Source organism: Phycodurus eques, chromosome 12 (genome assembly GCF_024500275.1).
Source record: "Phycodurus eques isolate BA_2022a chromosome 12, UOR_Pequ_1.1, whole genome shotgun sequence".
Classification (NCBI taxonomy): Eukaryota; Metazoa; Chordata; class Actinopteri; order Syngnathiformes; family Syngnathidae; genus Phycodurus; species Phycodurus eques.
In genome coordinates this window covers 18064871-18086488 of record NC_084536.1, presented here as the reverse complement: position 1 = coordinate 18086488, position 21618 = coordinate 18064871, and the positions used below count along the sequence as shown (strand labels likewise).

At 40.9% G+C, this 21618-nt stretch overlaps 1 protein-coding gene across 2 annotated transcripts; it reads right to left on the bottom strand.

Moving 5' to 3' along the window:
- Positions 1–1759: 1759 nt before the first annotated feature.
- Positions 1760–20825, bottom strand: heg1 (heart development protein with EGF-like domains 1). Of its 2 annotated transcripts, none has more exons than XM_061692714.1 (14): positions 20397–20825; positions 14731–15703; positions 12052–12527; positions 11098–11214; positions 10301–10423; positions 10119–10222; positions 7647–7702; positions 6797–6957; positions 6197–6331; positions 6048–6090; positions 5926–5963; positions 5737–5824; positions 4192–4369; positions 1760–3081 (listed from the first exon to the last, which is right to left on the bottom strand). In XM_061692714.1, the coding sequence occupies exons 1-14, from the start codon at positions 20638–20640 to the stop codon at positions 2938–2940; spliced, it is 2880 nt and encodes a 959-aa protein (XP_061548698.1). In that variant the 5' UTR covers positions 20641–20825; the 3' UTR covers positions 1760–2937. The 2 variants fall into 2 exon arrangements, with proteins under 2 accessions (XP_061548698.1, XP_061548699.1); XM_061692715.1 differs by having other exon boundaries at positions 11098–11211.
- Positions 20826–21618: the final 793 nt, after the last annotated feature.

Genomic DNA, 21618 nt, shown 5'->3' with positions numbered 1-21618 from the left:
CGGTATGCTAGAGCCTATCCCAGCTAACTGCAGGCGAGAGGCGGGGTACACCCTGAACTGGTCGCCAGCCAATGGCAGGGCACATATAAACAAACAAGCATTCACACTCACATTCACACCTGTGGGCAATTTAGAGTCTCTAATCAACCTAACGTGCATGTTTTTTTGGTTTTTTTTTTAATGGGGGTGTGGGAGGGATGTGGGATGTGCATTATCAACCACAGCAAAAATGATATTGTCAAGGCCAGATGATTCTCCAAGGTGAAGGTCAGCATTAAAAATACTATATACAAAATGGAGCACCAGATGATATATTCCATATCTTCAAAGGCTGCTTCAGTCTTTAACTCTTGCCTTGTGGGTTGGCTAAGCAATATAGAAAGAAAATGTTCATGGCGAGACTGAAAAGGACAAGGGGACTGTTGATTAAAAAGAATACCAGCCTGCTGATATCAATCTGTAAAGCCACCAATGTATTAGCGTATCAGTCTATCACACGTGCCTTGTGATAGACGACTTCTAAGGCGAAGCAGGGGACTTAATATGCATTTGCTTTATAGGCTGCCCCAAGGAATATTAATGGTGCGTTTCAAGCGCAGGGGGCTAACCTGCTGATGTACTCAACATGTTCAGGGGATCTGAGTCTAACATGTTGCCAGTCTATCTGTTTGTTACACAATGTTTGGTCATCACCATTTACAGACAAACTAGTGATCCGGAGTAGAAGTCGTTTATCGTGGGGGGTTATGTTTCATAACCCCTGTGATAGACGATAATCCGCGAAGTAGCGACCATATACAGTGGATCCCTGCATACTTTCAATTGGGGACGTGTGGATTTTTCTTTGTTTAAAAAAAATTATTGAAATCTATTTTTTTGTCTTTTATTTTGGAGGAACCAACCCACAAAACGCTTGCAGGCGATTAGGGTTAGATACCCGCTTATTCAAAATATTTTACGGCTTAAAAAAAACAACAACAAAAAAACGTTTTTATTTTTTTTTTAAATTCAATTTAAATGGGCATCGTTTATCCATGGATTTTTGCGAGCAGGAGTCCTCCAAGAGACCTCTCTTTAAAAAATAAAAATTAAAATTAAAAAAAGAATATATATATATATATATATATATATGTGTATTTATGTACGTATATATTTTAAAACTTTATACATAATACCATCTTTAACACTGTAGTATCTGTGACTTTAAATGTGTGCGGCTTTAAAAGGCGGGGCTACGGCTGTTGAGTGGGTCAGCGAATGAGAGTGTAGCGTTGGCTATTGTTGGCTCAGGATAGCAGCGGGCTGTTAAGTGGCTAACTGTTAGCCAGTTTGCATTTGGAGTGCCTCTGGGCATCAGTTGAGCCATGCAGCTTATGTGTTTATTTTTTTTTTATTTTGTTCCCGTTGGTTTAATAAAGTGATGTAAAGTCCAGCAGCTGTGTCTATCCTTGACCACCTGTGGAGGGATTACTAGTTTTAACTAGCAGTTGTGGGCTATACTAAATTAGGTAACGATGTGTACTTTACCATAAACATGCAGTTGTAGTTGCAATTGAAGAATATTCCATGTATTTTCCTCCCAAAAGTGACTTTCTTGCACTATTATTTTATCAACTGCACACTGTAGCGTCATCCTACCAATTCTTTGACATTTGTGTGAATGTGAGCAGTATTACCTTATAAACCTCACAATTGGTCCTTTTTACTTTTGTCAGCAGTCACATCAATTATTGTCATCACAATGACTCAGAGACAGACATCTGTGCAATATGTCTTTATTTAAATAAACATCCGACTAAAACGCCAGAGTAGAGAGGATATAAGTGGCATAAAAATAATATTCTAAACAAATGATACATCTTTACATTCCTACACTCACTTGGCACCTCAAATACTTCTAGTATACAAATATTAACACCTTTCACACACAGACACACAACGCATACACACTTAAAGCTACAAGATTTGTCTTTCAGTGTATTTGAATAAAATTTCCCAATGCCTCATGTCCCGCACTTGGACAATCTGTGAATAAATAAAGGCTGGTATCGGATCGCAAAGTCAGTCTTCACTTTCTATTACCTGAACTTTAGTGGGTTTATCAGTGTCATCCATGGAAACTTTAGCAGCAGACTAATAAAATCACAGCAGTGCCATGCACATATTCATCACCAAACAAATGTTTTTGCATTTACTAGTCTGGTGAAAGAAATGAGCTAAACCTATCTATCCAAATGCACTGAAATGGGCCGAGAATATTTTTTTTCCAGGCACATTTTACTTTTTTTTGCGCTTTAGTCGTACAGTGTCATTAGTCGTACAGTGTCATGTCATGCATTGGCCCCCTTCTCAAGTTCTTATATTTTTGCATGGTTTCCCCACTTTAAGCTCATCAAACAAATTAAAATATCAGATCAAATAAAAACTAAACTAAAAAAAAAAAGAGAGATGAAGGTTTTGGAGTGGCTTAGTGAAAGTACGGACTTGAATCCAATGTAAATGCTGTGGCATGACCTTAAAAAAGGCCGTTCATGCTAGAAAATCCTCCTTCGTTACCAAAATAAAGCAATTGTGCAAGGACGAGTGGGCCAAAATATCTCCACAGAGATGTGAAAGACTGTCAGTTATAGAAAACGGTTGATTTCAGTTGTTGCTGCTGAGGATGGCCCAACCAGTTATTAGGTTTAGGCGGACATTACTTTTCCACACAGGGCCAGGTAGCTTGGTATATGTATTTTTATTAATAAATAAAATCAAACTTTTATATTTACTTGGGTTATCTTTGTCTGATATTTACATTTGTTTGATGAGCTTAAACATTAAAGTGGGGAAACTATGCAAAAAAATAATAATTTGATTCTCGTCTGTCTGCTGCTGAATGTCACCTATTATTAGTAACAATTGTTTCTGACAATGTGTGCATGTTTGTGTTCAAGGTTAGAAGTAGTCTCTGCGGCGTGAATCGTCACTTAAGAAGGATGGGTTCCACTGGGCAGGGTAGATACATGAGTGGCGAGATCCCGGTAGACCTGTGAACGGGTACAAGCCATTTCGCTCCAGATCAGCGTTTCGCAAGGCGGGCTGCAAGAAAACACAGAGACGCTATTTATTTTGGTTTTCAGATTAAGACTACAGAGCTGCCCATTTATAAATATTCACTTCCAGAACAGTCTGTCCAAATTTGTCTGAATTTCCATATTTTCAAAATTTTGTCAAGAAACCTTCCGTGCGACAGTCATAATCATTAATAATATATTATTATTTGGGATTCAAATATGGGATTCAATATTTGACATTTTAATGTTTTTATTATATCAACTTTGTAATGGTTGACACAGTTGCAGCCTGAATCAAAGTAAAAGTATATGAAATTTCGAGGTTCCATCGTCAAAAATATGTGGGTCTATGGATTTTTTCCCCTTTGCCAATTCTGTTTTCAACCCCGGAAACAAACAAACAAACAAACAAAAAAAGTCTACTACAGCAGATTAATCAGATCTCAAACATCAAAATGAAAACTCAGCACTCTCTTTTGCAAACAAACAACTAACATTGCTGATAGACTGAATTGCATAGTTTATTTATGGCTAATAGTTTTGGTTTCTGTTTTGTGCAATGTACTTCCTGTACGCATACAAGACGGAATGTAGTAATTACGTCTTCTCTTGCATGCAATTTATATTGCATATTTATATTTCTTATATCCACAATTGATGCTTAAACGAGGCAAATTTCCCCATTGTGGGTATAATAAAGGTTATCTTATCTTAAATGACACAATAGCTTATCAAATAGCATGGCTTTGACATTGTATTCGCCTATCCACTCCTCATCCTCACTTCGTGACCTTTTTGTACGGAGCATGGTAAAAAGTGTAGCTTATTCGCTGCCATGGAAGCAATGATCAGTGTCTTGACACTGGCCGCAAAGAGAACTTTCGCCTCCGCGCCTTGGCAGCCGGGAAGTGTAATAAAATAGCGTGCAATAAGCAGCTGTTCAATGTGGACGCGCCGATAATTATCAGATATTGGATTTGTTTTTCCAATATTCGGAACAATGTGTTACGGCCGTAACGAGTCAACAATCAGTGATTTCTGTAATGAAATACGGACATTCCATAATATTTGGCAGCTCTGAGGCTATGTTAAGCAGTAAGTAGTTCTTTAGAAGGGAAATAAGAAGACTTCTTACAGAATAGTAAATGTCAGTCATCTGCAGCAAGTTCTTGGTGCTGCCGTTCTCTTGCATTTCGATGGTCTCCCGGCCCCACTCCATGGAGATGCGATTGCTCTTGGAAAAGTCTGCGTATGGAGACATCTGCAGGTCACCACTCTTGAAGATGATCTTGTTGAGGTCATTCTTGTCTCTCCTGGTGGTAGAAACACAAGAGTTAAGTTCCAACAAGTTTTCCCTCTCATTCAACTTTAATGGGAGAATTGGCTAAATGTAAAGGCCACCATTAGAGGTGTTTGATGCAGTTATAATGAATTAATTGTCATTAATCAGTCAGGTTTTTGTCATGTTAATAGTTTTGCACAGTATGTCTATATTGCACCACATAGACAGGTAAATGATAGTGATGAATGGTACAGTGTTCATACTCATATTTCTGATTCGCTACTCGCAAATTAAGAGCCTCAGTTGTTCGCTGAAAACAATTATTTGCTGTTTTTGTACTCAGGCCATAGCCTAGTCTAATATAAACGTTTTGCTTGTGGCCTCTTGGTGCTAATGTTCCCACTGTTGCAGTGAGGAGAGGAACTTTAATCCCAGTATTTAATATAAAAGCAGCGCTTTGCTCCCATTGTGTTACATCTCTCGGCAATTACAGTATAAACTTTTTTAAGGCTGGCATCAATTACGCAACAGATCTTTGCTATTTGCGTTAGGACTCGGTCTCTATTCCCCGCAAAATAGCAAGGGAACACTGTTTATACACAATATGCGTGCCGTAAAAGTTGTTGTTGTTAGCAAAAGTTTACTACTCCTTTTAAAATTGCCTGTAAATGGTGACATGATTCCACAGAAAAAAATACGGGGGATGAAGTTGACTGCAGATTTCCACCAATGGACGAAGTATGAGAGCCGTAACAGAGGCGGTATGGTGCCTATGTGCGAGGTGAAGTTCAACACTCAATTCTCCCACTCTGATTTCCTTTTCTGCTGTTTATTGCTTTTTTCATCTAACTATCAAATCCCATTTCACTGGGTTCTGTGTAAAAGGCACAGGAAGATAAATGTTAGATTGTCTTTTACAGCCCTGTAGCAACTAACACAGAATCTATAAATGTATCCAAAACAATAAGTTTGCTATTGGTGCAAAAAAGAGGTACATATACTCCAAGAATTTCTACTCTCACACTTTAAAATTTGTGAGAGTAGAAAAATTTTGTTTTTTTTTTTGTTTCCATTTTTCCTCTCCTCCAATGCAAAACTCAGATTTTCTCGACGCTCCATTCTATTCACAACCTAACGTTGAATGACGATTCATTCTATACAGCAGGTTTAGCGCAGAAATTACAGAGCTGTCAAACCAATGAGTGGGAAAGCATCATAGACCGCTTTGGTGTCATTTGCCCATTGCTTCATTTCATTGCAAAAACATGTATCTGTTCTACAGTATTTACTGTTCTACTATGTCAAAATGACTTCTGTGACAAGGTCACACAGTAATAAGTATGCAATAGTAAATGAGCATCGTGACAGTAGAGTGGCTAGAGATAAAGGGCATCTTACTTGCAGCAAGTGACGATGAGCGCAATGATGAGGATAAGGAGCAGGGCGCCCCCCGCAGGCGATACAACAACTGCAATCAGCTTGTAAACTGCAAAGACAAAGCACATTAAACATATGCAGATATTCTATTCACGATGCTTGATTTAGTTCAATGTGAACAATTATTTCTTGAAGCTTAATGTCGCTTACAATTTCCACAGTTGAATCCTCCAAATCCAAACATGCACCTGGAACGTGACAAAGAGGCTGCAGTGAGAATGTGGCCTCAAGTCCAGTGTACACAAGTAGGTCATCGGCAGATGTAAACTTACGGAACACAGGTGCCATTTTCCAGCTTGTAGCCATCCCCACATTCTGCAAAACAACACAGATGGCATTGAGTAAGATGTTTGTTGTTTCACTGTGCCATGATAATATTTTAGTCAGAGGACAAGCAAAGAAACACAATCATAGTGCTTACCTAAGCAGGACAGGTCATCAAGGTTGTGTTTGTAATAACCTGGTAGACATTGGCATTGGGCATTGCCGCTGACATCAGAGCAGGTGGAACGTTCAGGGTTGCACTGAACTTTCTGGGCCACACAAAGACTCTCCACTGAGAACACAGTGCGAGCACTCATGAGGACTAAGATGATGTAGATTACTCTACACGTGGTCAGAAAAACATGCACCAAACATCTTTTTCTGTGTTTCCTTTCATTTAGTTATGTGGCCAGAAAAAGCTTGCCAGAATTTTTCATAATTAGCCATAAAAATTTAAATGACCAAACGCACGCAGAGTTATGTAATATGGTGGGGGAATGGGTTCCGACACAGAACATTTTAGGTAAGGGACGAAAAGCGTTAACTGCTTCGTGCTCTAACCACACGCCAAGTCTGTATACAATCTCAGTAATCTATGGCTAAAATTCATCCTCTAGTGGTAGAATACAGCCATACAACATCACTGTACATTCTCCTGATCCTCATCATGCTTGCAGTAGGTTATTTTGGATATAACAGCTACATGTAAATTATGATGAACCAAGGTTGAGTGTGATTTTTTTTTTCGTCCCCCTACCATGATAAGTGAGTCGGTGGTGAAGCATCACATGGCAGTGAGACTGTGAAGAGCTGCAATTTTTCAGAGACATCTGGACACTGTTGTAGACTTCCGCAGTGGTCACATCGGAGGAGCTGGAGAACATGTTGATGGCTGTTATATGAACGCCGTCGTGTTCTCTGTGGGGAGGAGGTATTTGCATGAGACAGTGGACGTTTCATCATTTTGTCAGCAGATTTTTCTGGGTGAGTTTGTCCTCATGCTTTGAAGTACAAAAAATGCATTTCCACTAAACAGTACAGTATAGTCCATGTCCTTTTGTTGGACTATCAAATACAGTGATATGGTACCAGAGCGAATCCACACTTCCAAGGGGTCATTGCTGAATCTCCCCTTGAAGGATTATAATGAGTACAGTAAAAAAAATGAAAAATACAAGAACTGGGGTTGATTTATACAACATTCCATGAGATACAGAACTAAGTGGGATACTGAATATCATCTATTACTACTCAACTACTCAAACATTAACCTTACATAGTTATTCCTCAATAAAAAAAGCAGACTAAAATACTGTTAATAATACAGTTAATTGCTATTGGGGGTTCCGGGCCCTGAGGAGGTACTTAGTACACTTGTGCCTTGGGCCAGCTTTGCACGGTATCTAAAGGGTGGAGGTAGACACATTGTGTTTATTTTTCGATAGAATGATCATGTTTGTTTTTTGACAGAAACGAAATGGGAATGAAAACTAGTCATCTTCTTTCTCCCACATAATCCACGCTAAAAGTCGTATAATAATGATCTGAACAGTTGTGCTGCATAGTGAAAACGCGGCTTTTAAAAGTAACTCATGTAATTAACTCACTTCTTACGGAGAGTGGTGCGGCTGTAACCTCTGAGATGGGACAAGGAGGCGTTTAGCTGAGGTGAAGAGAGGAGATCAGTGAGAAGCATATAATAATCACATAAGCACAGAATACCGCACAATCTGGTTTTACATTTGGGAACCAAAGTAAATGAATATATATGCCTCAATGCAGTAAGACTTCAGTGGATGTGTGAGGAACATCAGTGACATGACTTATTACAACTTATTTGTCACGTTGTTGTTTTTTTTTTTTTTTTTAACTTGTATGACAGTTAAGAATATTAACATGCCACATAATATGATAAGTAACATTTAATAAAGGTTTTATGCCGACTGGGGTGAAGAGAGGGGCGAGGCTGTCAACTGATCACCACCTGGTGGTGAGTTAGCTCCGATGGTGGGGGAAGATGCCGGTCCGACGTGGCAGGCCCAAACATATTGTGAGGGTCTGCTGGGAACGTCTGGCAGAATCCCCTGTCAGAAGGAGTTTCAACTCCCACCTCCGACAGAACTTTGCTCATGTTCCGGGAGAGGCGGGGGACATCGAGTCCGAGTGGACCATGTTCCGCGCCTCCATTGCTGAGGCGGCCGACGGGAGCTGTGGTCGTAAGGTGGTCGGTGCCTGTCATGGCGGCAATCCCGAACCCGTTGATGAGGGATGCCGTCAAGCTAAGGAAGGATGTCCTATCGGGTCTTTTCGGCCAGTGGGACTCCTGAGGCAGCTGATGGGTACCGGCTGGCCGAGCAGAATGCAGCTTTGGTGGTCGCTGAAGCAAAAACACGGGCATGGGAGGAGTTCGGTGAGGACGTGGAGAAAGACTTCCGGACGGCTTTGAGGAAATTCTGGTCCACCATCCGGTGTCTCAGGAGGGGGAAGCAGTGCACCATCAACACTGTGTACAGTGGGGATGGGGAGCTGCTGACCTCGACTCTGGACGTTGTGTGCCGATGGGGAGAATACTTCGAAGACCTCCTCAATTCCACCGACACGCTTTCCCATGAGGAAGCAGAGTCTGGGTTTTCTGAGGCGGGCTCTCCTATCTCTGGGGTTGAGGTAACCGAGGTCGTTAAAAAGCTCCTCGGTGGCAAGGCCCCGGGGGTGGATGAGATTCGCCCAGAGTTCCTAAAGGCTCTAGATGTTGTGGGGCTGTCCTGGTTGACACACCTCTGCAACATCACGTGGACATTTGCCTCTGGATTGGCAGATTGGGGTGGTGATCCCCCTTTTTAAGAGGGGGGACAGGAGGGTGTGTTCCAACTACAGGGGGATCACACTTCTCAGCCTCTCTGGTAAGGTCTATTCAGGGGTGCTGGAGAGGAGGGTCCGTCGGGAAGTCGAATCTCAGATTCAGGAGGAGCAGTGTGGTTTTCATCCTGGCCATGGAACAGTGGACCAGCTCTACACCCTCGGCAGGGTCCTCGAGGGTGCATGGGAGTTCGCCCAACCAGTCTATGTGTGTTTTGTGGACTTGGAGAAGGCGTTCGACCGTGTCCTTCGGAGTGTCCTGTGGGGGGTGCTTCGGGAGTATGGGGTACCGGGTTGGACTCCTCCAAGGCTGCCCCTTTGTCACCGATTCTGTTCATAACTTTTATGGGAAGAATTTCAAGGTGAAGCCGAGGCCTCAGAATTGCATCTCTGCTTTTTGCAGATGATGTGGTTCCGTTGGCTTCATCAAGCCGTGAGCTCCAACTCTCACTGGAGCAGTTCACAGAGCCAGATGAGGTGGCTGGGACATCTGATTAAGATGCCTCCCAGACGCCTCCCTGGTGAGGTGTTTCGGGCACGTCTCACCCCCCGGGGACGACTCAGGACACGCTGGAGAGACTACGTCCTTCGGCTGGCCTGGGAACGCCTCGGGATCCCCCCGGAAGAGCTGGATGAAGTGGCCGGGGAGAGAGAAGTCTCACCATCCCTGCTAAAGCTACTGCCCCCGCGATCCGACCTCGAAAAGGCGGTAGAAAATGGATGGATGGATGAATATGCGCTACTCACAGGCATATATTATTTCTACTCTCTGTGTTTTATTTTGTTTTCTTAATCAAATCCATGTGTATTATCTGCATGGTTGCACCAACCTTCCCCCTTGGAGGCCAAAAGAAACACCACATACGGGATACCTTCCGGCCAAGTGGAGGAGGATTATTCGGTGTGTATAAATGTTATATTTCAGTGAAATGTATTCTATGTTCAATAACATTCTGTGTTTTCAAACAATACCTCATTGTGTGTATAAGAAGTGTTATATTTGAGTGACATGTATGCCATGTTTATGACAAGTTTGTGTTTTTAAACAAGATTTGATTAGAATAAAACACAATTTCATCAAAATTGCAAAACGTAATGGCATTATCGAGTATCGCTACGCAGTATTGGCAAGTACTCAAATGTAAGTACTTGTACTCATACTCGTTCTAAAAAAAGTGGTATAAGTGCATCCCGAGGGACTATAAAGTGAATCTGTTTCTCACCAACTGAATGATCTCCCTCTGGATCTCATGCAGGGTGGCGCTGTTGAAGATATTAGGGTCATGTGAAACTCTGTTCACACTGAATGTTCCCAAAAAGGTCTTTACTGCAGAGGGATAAAATATAATGACAGTTAATAAGGAGGCATTTGCGATTGAACCGTTTCATTTTATTAAAATGTTACCTTTAGTGCACATGCGTCCATCCTCAAGGTCAAAGCCCAGTGGACACTCACAACTGAAGGAACCTCTCGTGTTTACACATCTGGAGCCAACAGGACAGGGGTCCTTCTCACACTCATCCATATCTGTACACACAATAACGTAATTAATCTAACAAATCCCAAAACATCCCATGTCATTACTCAGATAATCTGTATCTGGTTCCTGTATTTAATTTGAATAAAATTGAATGGGTTCTTCATAGGCTCATGCACCACCCCTTTGAAAGGTTTATTGGAACTTGGTGCAGTTTCTCCATACTCCTGCTCATGAATTAATAACGAACTAACTGCAAACCCTCATTGGGAATTATAGAAGTGTATACTGTATAACTAGGTGATTGTGTAAAATTTTCACAGTGCTTCAGGACAGTCAAAAAACATATGTATAGTATGTTATGTATCAACTACCTACCTTAAGAAAAAATGTTTTAAATTACAGTATTTTGAGGGTACATTAGTATCTGGAAAATAATACATACTACTACTTTTTCTTGAAGATTGCCATTTGTAAAGGATAAGCAATACAGAATGTGCCGTTTTTGGACTTATTCTTATATTATGTGTTCATAATACCGAATAAGGGCAGCTTGCCTTATTTCCTCATCATCCAAAGTGGTTTTGCACTTTACTGCTGATGGTATCTGGAGGTTGTGCATTACATGCACTTTGATTTGACAACAACAATTTAGATTTTGTAACAAGTCATGCACCATGGTAAAAAAAAAATTAATCAGTGCGAACATTACATGGACGCTTACCCTGGTTGCAAGTGGGCCCCGTCCAGGCCTGTTGACACCGGCAAGTGACTTGACCCAGCTCATAACTTATGCATGTCCCTCCGTTCATACATGGGTTTGACACACAAGGGTCTCCTGCTGTTCATGGAGGAGAAAGATTTATTTTAACCAAACAATAACCAATAACTATCTTAGTAAATTATAATTTTAGTAACCCTTTAAGAAAAAAAAAACAAAAAAAAAGTAATAAATCCATCATTTAACAAGAGGATACAAATTTGGACCCATGTTGAGATCTCAATTACTGTTATAAAAACAAAATGTGAAAATGTTCCAATTAAGTTAGTTACGCACACAAAATGTCTCTGAAACAAGAGAATAAAGTCTCCTTGTAGCTTTTCATGTAATTTCCCTTGTGTTACTGAACTACTCCTATCATGTCAATCTAATATATCTAGAACAGAAGTATCACCTCAAAAAAATAACTTAGCTCTACAAGTACCACCAAATGACTAGGTTTAAAATATAGTAGCACAGTAGGCCTATGTGTTCATAAAAAAACGAGACGAGAGAATTTAGTCCTAAACCTAAAAGGTATATGTCATATTATTGCAAGGCATTGTAACATTATGTAGTTTCAACATTAATACTCCGCTTATAAATAGGAAAATATTTTTTTTTTCAAATGTATTGCACAGAAAATACAAATTGTACCTAAATACATATTTAAAAACAAACAATTCACAAAGATTAAATGCTAACGTATTGAATTTAAAAGTTAAATGCAACTGTACTCAGGCAGTGATTTTTTTGTTCGTGTACCACTAGAAGGAGACCCCACACATCAGAATACCTGAACTAGATGATGTACTGTACAAAGCTAAAATTGTGTCAACATCTTGCACATTGTTGTAGCTCATGTAAGTAAAGTTAAATTTGTTTCAAAATGTAAACTACCATTTGTTTATTACTCACTTGTTGGAGCTGCCTTAGTGGGTAAGACATGAGTGGGTGTTGTTGTCGTCACTCCCCCTGTGGTTACTCTCTCAGTTTGTTTGTGAGTGGTGTACAGAGCCTCTGTGCTCCTCGTTGGGCTGCTGTGGGTGGAAGGAGCAGCAGTATGTCGGCTTTGGGTCGGCGTGGTGAGGCCTAAAGTCCCCGTGCTCGTTTCCAGCTTCGAGGTGGTGATGTCGGTGGGCTTGGCAACCCCGGTTGGTGACGAGGGGGCTCGGCCGGTGTGGGAGACGGGAGTGGTAGGGGCTGCAGAGCTCTGCTGAGCCAGGGTGGGGGCACTAGTTGTGGAGGTTAACGACGGGATGATTGTCTGGGTGGGAGACTCTGGAGTGGACCTAATGGTTGTGCTACTGAGCCTGGAAGCTGAGGTGGCCAGTAGCAGAGGGCTGCTAGTAGAGACACTTGATGTACTTGTATCCTCCTCTGTTTTTTCAGATCTGTAAGAAGCAAATATACAAATTCATTAATTCTCCATGGACACATTATCAGAGACGCACGGGGATAAAAAGTTTTTTCTTTTTCTTTTTTTTAAACCACTGCAAGTATATTAAACAATAATAAACATTAGAACTAAGAAAAGAGTGTGCAAAATCCTCTCGGAGCCTGCACATCCCTTTCACCGGCTCCTTCCCTCAGGTAGGCGCTACCGATCAATGCAAACTAGAACTAGCAGACATTCCAACAGCTTCGTCCCTCTTGCAAGCAACTTCTTAAACAGCTAACCTACAATTCCTTTGCAACATGCTGCCAATTTTTTTGTCTAAGTTTATTGTCACATTTCTGTCGGGCCAATTATATATTACTCGTGCACTCGCTGTAGTCGTCTCGCCACGCTGCACTATTTGCATATCTGTTGTTGACCAGTAGTGGCCACTCATGCCAGAGTAGCATCTGCCCCATTTACACACTGACTGAGGAGTATCTGCAACATTTGCACAATTAACATTGTCCCAGATTATCGCAAGAGTCGTCACTTTAAACTGCATACACTCCTTGAAGTCTCTGCGCCCTTTGCACAATGGTCATTGCACCGGACTATTGTGCTAGAGGACCCTGCATCTTTTTGTCAAAAAAAATAATAATTGTACCGGCATTACCAAATAACTAGCAACCCTTTATTGCTCAGTGACTGTTTTTGTCAATGCCTTTATGTCTCAAAAAGTGTTCTCTGTCAATTGACTGTCTGTTGTCGTACTAGAGCGGCTACCAACTACCGGAGACAAATTCCTTGTGTTTTTTTGGACATACTTGGCAAATAAAGAGGATTCTGATTCTGAAGACAAATAATTATTGTGATTCTGATTCTGAAGACAAATAATTATATAACTGAGTTACAGAAAATGAATTTAATACTCTGATAACCACTGAAAAACCCCCAAAACGTTTTCTGTTATTCAACTCATCCCCAGGGTGTAGCAATTAAATGCATGTCTATCATGCGTAAAACTGTTTAAAACTTGGGACAGCACACCCTGAAAACTGCTCTGGGAGAGGTCATCACCAATTGCCATAGCGGAAATGACCCAGATGCGCAGAGATGGAGAATTAAAAGGAGTTTCTTGCGACTAGATCCAAGCCAGCCCTTAGAGAATTCAGAAGCTCCAAAACTGCATTGCTGAACAGACAAAATGTTGTAATAATGTTTGTTGACATTTTAAAAATGTTTATGTGATTTTGTTTATGTGTAACATTAACAATGTTTATTCTCTCTCCGCCTCTGATTTTGCAGGCGCTGGGCTGGCGCCAATTTACATGCTGGTTTGCACCAGCCTTTCAGACACACTATTTAAAGACGCAAAATCAGCCACCGCAGTTCCACTCACCATGACAAATTACACAATCTTTTTGCTTATACTCCTCCCACAACGCCCAAAATGGACTACGCGGTAGATGCGATCCTGGTTGCTCCATTAGTAGATCAGCTTCCACATCTGTTTGCGTGCGTAATCAAGTTTGTACCTGTTTTTGCACATGCTAACATTTAATAAATCAGGCTTTTTGTGTGTTAGCAGACTGCATTTTCAATGAAACTCAATAGGCACAAAAAAACTGAATGATAACGTTTGAATATATTGTTGGAATTTTGATAAATACATATTTTATTTTTCAACACAAAGCTCATTCAATTTCATTTTAAAAGGGATACCCTGTGTATAAACACAAGCCTAAACTGGCCAAATTGTGACAGGGGTCCCTTAGCTGTTTTTATTTTTTTAAATTGTATATATATATATATAATATATATATATATATATATATATATATATATAAATCAGGGCAACTGTAGATGCGATCTCACTTGGGAACCTTTTCAAAGATCACTTTTGCACAGGTATTTTTTGGAAGTAATGAATACTTTTGCATCGCAAACAAATTGAGACATGTTGCAGTGCAACTTTAAATAATTTGATTGTAATTGTGCAATTGTAACACACAAATGCAATTGTGCATTTGTGTGTTAAGTCAAATCTATTCCATTGAGTTTTCAGCCCCGTAACCCTGACAGATAAACATTTAACCTTCAACCACAATGAAATAGATTATATATAATAGCTGAAATGATATCATGAAATAGCTGAAATGATATCATAAAGAGGAGGCACAGAAAAAGTTAGAAAGAGAATAAACAATTTAAGTAACCTCTCAGTAATGGTGACTGCTGTGGCGGTAATGAAGACCTCAGTTGATTCCTTGTGGGCATCAGACTGATTATTGGTGCTACTGATCAGTGGGGGAGCTGTGGTGAATATAAAGCCCACACTTTCCTCTTCGCTCTTGGATGATCTCTCCTCTGTGCTCTGGCTGAGGCTTTGTGTGCTGAAGCTGACGGTCCCGGTAGAAGATTCAGTGGAGGGTTCCACGCTGGACTCCTGGTAGGACATGAGGGTGGGGCTCCTAACGGGCGGTAAAACTGGGGGTGTAGATGGGAAGGATTCATTGGATTGGTTGGTGCTGGACATCCTAGGTGTCGAGTGTGAAGTAGCCTCTGATGTTAGCATTTGTTGATGCTCAGTGGCATTAGGAGGTCCAACGAGGGTTTGGGTTCCTTTGGAAGTCTCGGGAAATGACGACTGAGTGAGTGAGCGGTCTCTGGTTTCTTCACTCGTGGTGGACGGTGCACTGTGGGTGTAGTCCTCAGTCTCTGCTCGCCCAATTGATGGAATACTCCAAGTCGAGGGCGGTTGATCAGAGCTGGAGCCCTCTGTAAATACTGAAGAGGAGGAGGTAATGTTGTTTGAGGAAGAGGAGGTGACAGACAGCAGAGTCCGCTCTCCAGCCCGGCTGATGGTGGTCGAGGTGAAGATGCTGTCTGTGAGGACTTGGGTCTGCGAAGGGGAGGATACGGCGTCTCTTAGACGCAGTTGGGAATCCGGGCTGCCCCGCAGCAGGCTGGAGTCCTCTGTCGACATCCAGGACAACATCGCTGTGTTGGACACACCAGCGGAGACGTAAGGCAGGTTTTGGGTTCGTAAGGCATCCCTCCAGTCTCTGCTGCTACTGCTGGCCTCAGAGGATGTGCCAACCAGAGTGGAGGTGAATGGCTCAGTGGATCCACGAATCGTCTCCAGTACCCTGGTACTTGTTTCTCTCAGGGTTTGGGGTTGCTCAGTGTCTGAAAAAAACAAAACAAAACAAAACAGCATTGCATTCACTCATTTAGAGACTATTTATATGTGAGTCGGAACGCTCTGTATTCTATTGCTAGCCTACGATAACGCAGTAGTTAAGTAAAAATTACAGTAACTATGATTACACTTCTTACACATATACATAAATATAAAACAATCCAATAAAATACCAGTAAGTAGACATAATTAGCATGCCTTCTTGTGCCATGTGACAAAGTATTCTAACGCCACACGCCGTTTGTACCTCAAAATGTTAGATGTCCCCCGTAATAAGTTCCTCTGTTCCGGAAAGACAATATTGTGGGGTGTGTCTTCAGATATAGCCTTGCTGTTAGACCCCAGAACCTGGCTCATGATATCTGTTCTACTTCATCACAAAGGTGCTTGATGAGGTTGAGGTCAGGTTTCTCAAACTCAGTCCAACATACCTTTATGGACCTTGCCGGAAATGTTCACACAAAGTCAGAAGACGAAGAAAGTGGCCAAAGTCTAACTTTTGACTTTTTAGTTAATAGGCCTCTCTATAATTTGGTCTAGATAGTGTCAATGTCAATTCTCGTTTTGTTAAAACATGTAAAATAACTTATAAAATGTCCCTGCATTGAGCTAATAAAAACTGGAGCCTATTACAGGAAACCTATACAACAATTATTTAAGATATTTCTGATTTTAGACTTGCAGGTGAGATAAGTTCATGCATAACGTTTTTAAAAATATTTCATGGAAACATATTTTAGTCCAATTTTATAAGTAACAGTATATATTTGTGCCTGTCTCTTGGTTTTAACACCATCAATTTATCAACTTAGTTAGGACTATGCTGCACTTCTACCAATAGTCACTAGGGGGCGGTCAGGAAACCTGCATCCACAGGGTGCAAGGATGATGCTGTGAGGAGTCCTGCTGTTTGCTGCAGAGCAGAGGCAACATTACTGGGTGGGGAACAATTGGAAGGCGAGCTTATCTACTCTAACAAAGGCTTGAAGGCCTGAATATGGTGGTGAATGTCTCTGCTGGGAATCAGTTCCTTCCTTCCTAAAGCTGAGCGAGCAAAAGGCAGAAGAGTGTTACTCGTGGATCTGAGCCTCACAGTTCAAAGAATTGTTTTTAAACTCACTAACCACCGGAATTGGGGGGGAATCCCTTTATTGACATTAAAAAAATAAAATAAAAATAAAAATATTTTTAAGTATCTGTGTTGTGGACATGCATTGTGTTGTTGTCCAAAAGAAAGGGGGCGGGGGAACAACATCTTGATATAACAAAAACAATCATATACTATCATCAGAACAGCTACAACCAAGCTACAAAAACAGCATCAACTAGTACGTTTTAAAAAAAAAACCTTCTATTTGTCAAATTCCAAAATATAGATATTGTTCACAGAGCATCTAACTGCTGCCCTGATGCGCGAGAACTCAAGTTTACTCATTCAAACCTTAACTCCGAGCAGTAATGCGGCTTCAAATAACTTGTACGCATGTGATATTCTAACAGTTCAGCGTGATCTCAAAGTTTTGGCCGGCATCCTGCACACATGGAACAGAAACCCTCTGTAGATGATGATGACAATGATGTGTCTCTCATTTATTACGTCATCAACGTCGTCACTCTTTGGATCAAAGCGAGGACATAAAACTCAGACTCGAAGCTATAATGACATTCTTCCAGGTTCACAGCTTGAAAGCTTAAATAAAAATGATACTGTTCCGTTTACAAAATAGATACTGTTTTCACACAACATCTTTATTGTTGTGGTTGTAGAACCACACTTTATCATAGTGAGAGCTGAAATAATTCCCCTCTTGTGTAACTAAGTAAGGGAATAAAAATATTTGAAATGTCTCTCAGTATTATGCAGAAGTTTGACAGTATTATGTCTTTACAGTTTTTACAACCATAGTAATGAACATGAATGAATATCTCTCTGGAAGTGTCAAATTATTGTTATACTCTATTGTACTGTGTTATTTTTTTCTCCTTTCTGATATTGATAAAGAGCCCAAAGGTGAGTTTTGCTGTTATCAGAGACCAATCTTAAATTGTGTTAGAAACCTGGCCGAATGCACAATGGATGAGTGGCACTGTAGCTTAACTAATGTAAGCTTTAAAAAAATGTACACCAGGTTAATATCCTAGATGAGTTTCCCTTCTCTCTGCCATTGCTGCTAAACTTGTGTCTTCATCATTGGAGATCTACATGTAAAAACAGGTTGTGTACAGTATGTAATGTGTACAGTACACTAAATTTAAGCCTCACAGCCATCAATCATCGTCTTATTGTTTGGCACCTGTGATGCTATTGTGAGTCCTAGAATTTGTGTGGTTCAAGTTGTCTGAGTGGTGTATGAATTTTCAACAATATGTGATCATGACGGATTGGGTTCGTGGAATTCTTGCTAACTAAAACAGTATATCAAACAGTTAGAAGCAACACCGAGTCAGATTGTGGAGGGTTGAGTAGCATTTCTCCACATGTTGAAAACATGGTGACTACATCTATTCTATTGTATTCCTTCCAATAACCACTGAATCATTGAGGATTTGAAACGTCGGCAAAGAAATACTACAAACTCGCCTGGAAAACAAAGGCATAAGGATTGTAACTGAGAAACAAATGATCAACTAAAACAGCTTTTGTCTGCTTAATTAAAAAAAAAATGTATGTCACAGGTTAAGGTTTTACTGAGATCAAACTCCCATTTTGTACTTCATACTATACACTTGATAATGCTATATTGCCTTTATAACTTGCACTGTCACAGCTATTCATGCAAAAATAGTAACATTTTTCAGGTTTTATTTTTGCACTGGGTCATATCCACCTCATTCACTTAACAATAGAACTGTCAAAGCAAAGATTTGTTCAATTCTCTGCACTTTTATGTCCAGCACATAACTGCAGATTTGATAATCAAGCTTCTTGAATCTTGAATTTTGTGTGCTTGTTCGGACTTAAGATCCCAAACTATTGTTATGATTTTTTTTCCCAATGTAGTAAATATGATAAAGTCTAATCTAATCATTGACATTTTTTGTTTTGTTTGAACAACTTTATGTGGGCCATGACATGCTGTGAAGTATCAAACAACTCCAGCAGTGTTTCTCAGTGTGGTATGCATGGCCCTATAGTGGTATGCAAAATAAAAACTAAATGAAACATGAAATACAATGTAACTTCTTAGAATTGAAGCTTGTAGGTTTGCATACAGCCTGTTTGAACCTTTTTTTATAATCCGATACAGTACCTTTTTCTATTTTATGTACAATACATTTGGTTCTAAATAGACTTTACGCCGATCTGATCGGTGTTATCGGTATCGGCCGATAATTAGCATTTTATGCTGATCAGCTTTCATCTCATAAATCGCCGATCCGATCAATGACGTCATCGAACGGCTACGCACAAAACATTTAGCTCCGCGTCTTCGTCAAGTATGAATCCAAAAGCTAGTTTATTTTTAGCCTTGTCACGTCTCTTGTAGTGCAGTATTGTAACTATCTGACGGCCAATAAAGTTTCTTTCAATCTTGTCGGTGAAAAAACACGTCATCTGTGTGGGACTATTAAGGTGTCTCAGACAAACAACACGTAAGTTATTTGCAGTCTGTGTGCACAACTGAAGTACGTCGTGGGGAACGTCATCTAAACCCTTCAACACAACAAATTTGATCGCGCACCTGAAGAATGTGTACGAAGATTATGCCGCATTCAAGCAACGCAGCATGGAGGGGGAGTCAAACGGACTCGAACTCTGGAAAATACCCGTCCATATAGCTGGGACAGTGAGAAAGTTAGAGTAAGCATGTCATTAACAGTATTTATTTAAATAATTGAATTGCAATAAAATAAATTTAATTACAGTAGGTTAGCACCCATTATTTCTGTCATGTTGTAATGTTGATTTGACCTAAACTTATGTAAGTGGCCAATCCTTGAATGCCACCTAGAGGTCATTGGTTTTTTACCTTTTCTCGAAAATGCTAGAGAATAATTGGAGCTGGGACGGCCCAGCACGCCCACAACCCTTGTGAGGATAAGCTGTACAGTCAATGGATGGATGGATGGATACAGTACACAAGTATATACAATAAATGAACAAGTCATGTAAATAGACACATTGCTCCATCTTGTGATCGGATCAGTGATCGGTTATCTTTTTTTTTTTTTTTTTTTTAAACTTGCTGATCGGGCCCAAAAATCCTGATCCTGTAAAGCCTAGTTATATTTAACTTTTAAGTGTAACACATTTACATTTGTTTAACTGCCTTTGAAATTTTTTTTTTTCATTTTTCACTGAACCATTATTCAAGTCGTTTTTTAACAATTATTTTCCTATGTTTAAAGGCAGTCTTAATGTCGAACTGTGCATATTGTTACAGTGGCTTACAATAATATACTTTTGGCTTTGAGTTAAACATTTAGGCCAACTACGTTACTGTATTTTAATGTTGGTAATGGTGGTACTTGGGTGTAAATATTTTAGAACCACTGAATCAGAGGATACATTGTGGTTGTCAGGATCAAACCATGGAATGCAAATACAGAGATTTTTATTTTTAAATAACAGATTTCAGTTCGTATATTGAAGACTATAGGAATACAGTCTGAGGCTCCGAGTGCACGTTGATGGTGCAGAGCACTTGTCGCGTAGGCCACAGAAACAACGCATCTTACCCGCAGAGTGTGTGAGCAGCAGGTCCTCCTGGGATGGGCTTGAACTCTCACTGTTGGGTGAAGTGGAAGTGAACCCGTACTCCGTGTCGCTCGCTTCATTGATGCTGCTCGGGGAGTAAACGACGGTCGTCCCCGCATCCGGGCTGCTGTTAATGGGGGTCCCTGCCCCGAGGGGCCGCAGTAGAGCGAACGCGAGCCCCCACAGGAACAAGCCGAGGACGGGCTCCTGCAACCACGTTTTCATGATTCCCGAGAAGCCAGCGCGGTGGTCGGTGAAGTCGAGTCAAGACCGGCGGGTCTCCTGGGGACAGCATGGAGGGGAACAGGAAGCCTCGCCCTTTAGGGAACTTCCATGGCCGTCGGTAGAGATCCGCGTTATGTTTGCTAGTTTATCACTGCGGGCGAAAGGATGACCGAGCCGAGGCGAGGCGAGGCGGCAAACAGCAGCATGTTATCACCGAGCAGGATCCGGGCTCCTCCTCCTTTACTCAGCGCACACACACGCGCACAAGCACAAGATTGTAAACATAGCCAACATTTGATTAATACTGAAGTTGAATCAAGTCATCTCCACATTTAATTCATCACAGTCAGTATTGGTGATCACCACTTATTATGAGTGACCCACTGGAACAGTGGACAGGTCAACTGGGAAACTCGGGAGGCTTCGCTTAGCCAAAACATCTTAGCAGTAAATGGAGTTGCACTGAAAAACTTCAGCAGTCCAAGCACTGATTTACCATAAATAGAGTATTGGATTGTAACAGTGGTGAAAGGTGAGGGCAGGCAAGGCCTTGTCTGCTGGCCACCTAAATGCTACTATTTGTTACATGTAATTGTTTTCTAATTATTTTCATTTTGTAGCGTTTCACTTGGCTGCATTGCTTCCAGTACGTGCGATTTTTTTGTTTTTTTGTCTGATCAGATTTCTGCCTGTATGTCAGAGGTTAACGACATGGTGCCCGCAGGCACCACATGAGTAGCCTGAGGGCCTGTTCTGAAAACAGCTCAGCAGTAATGCAGCACTGTGATTTCCTTGGAATGCTGTAGAAGTGTTCGGTCAGTGGATGACCCACTCCACCAACTCAGGTGAAGCACAAGAAAGTGCAGTAGAACTGAGTCATAGCTCTTACAAAGCATCCACTCAGACTTCACTTTGATGTCTTCAAGTAACACTCACAGCCCAAAGGGGCCATATTTTTATGGCATCTGGGGACTTGAT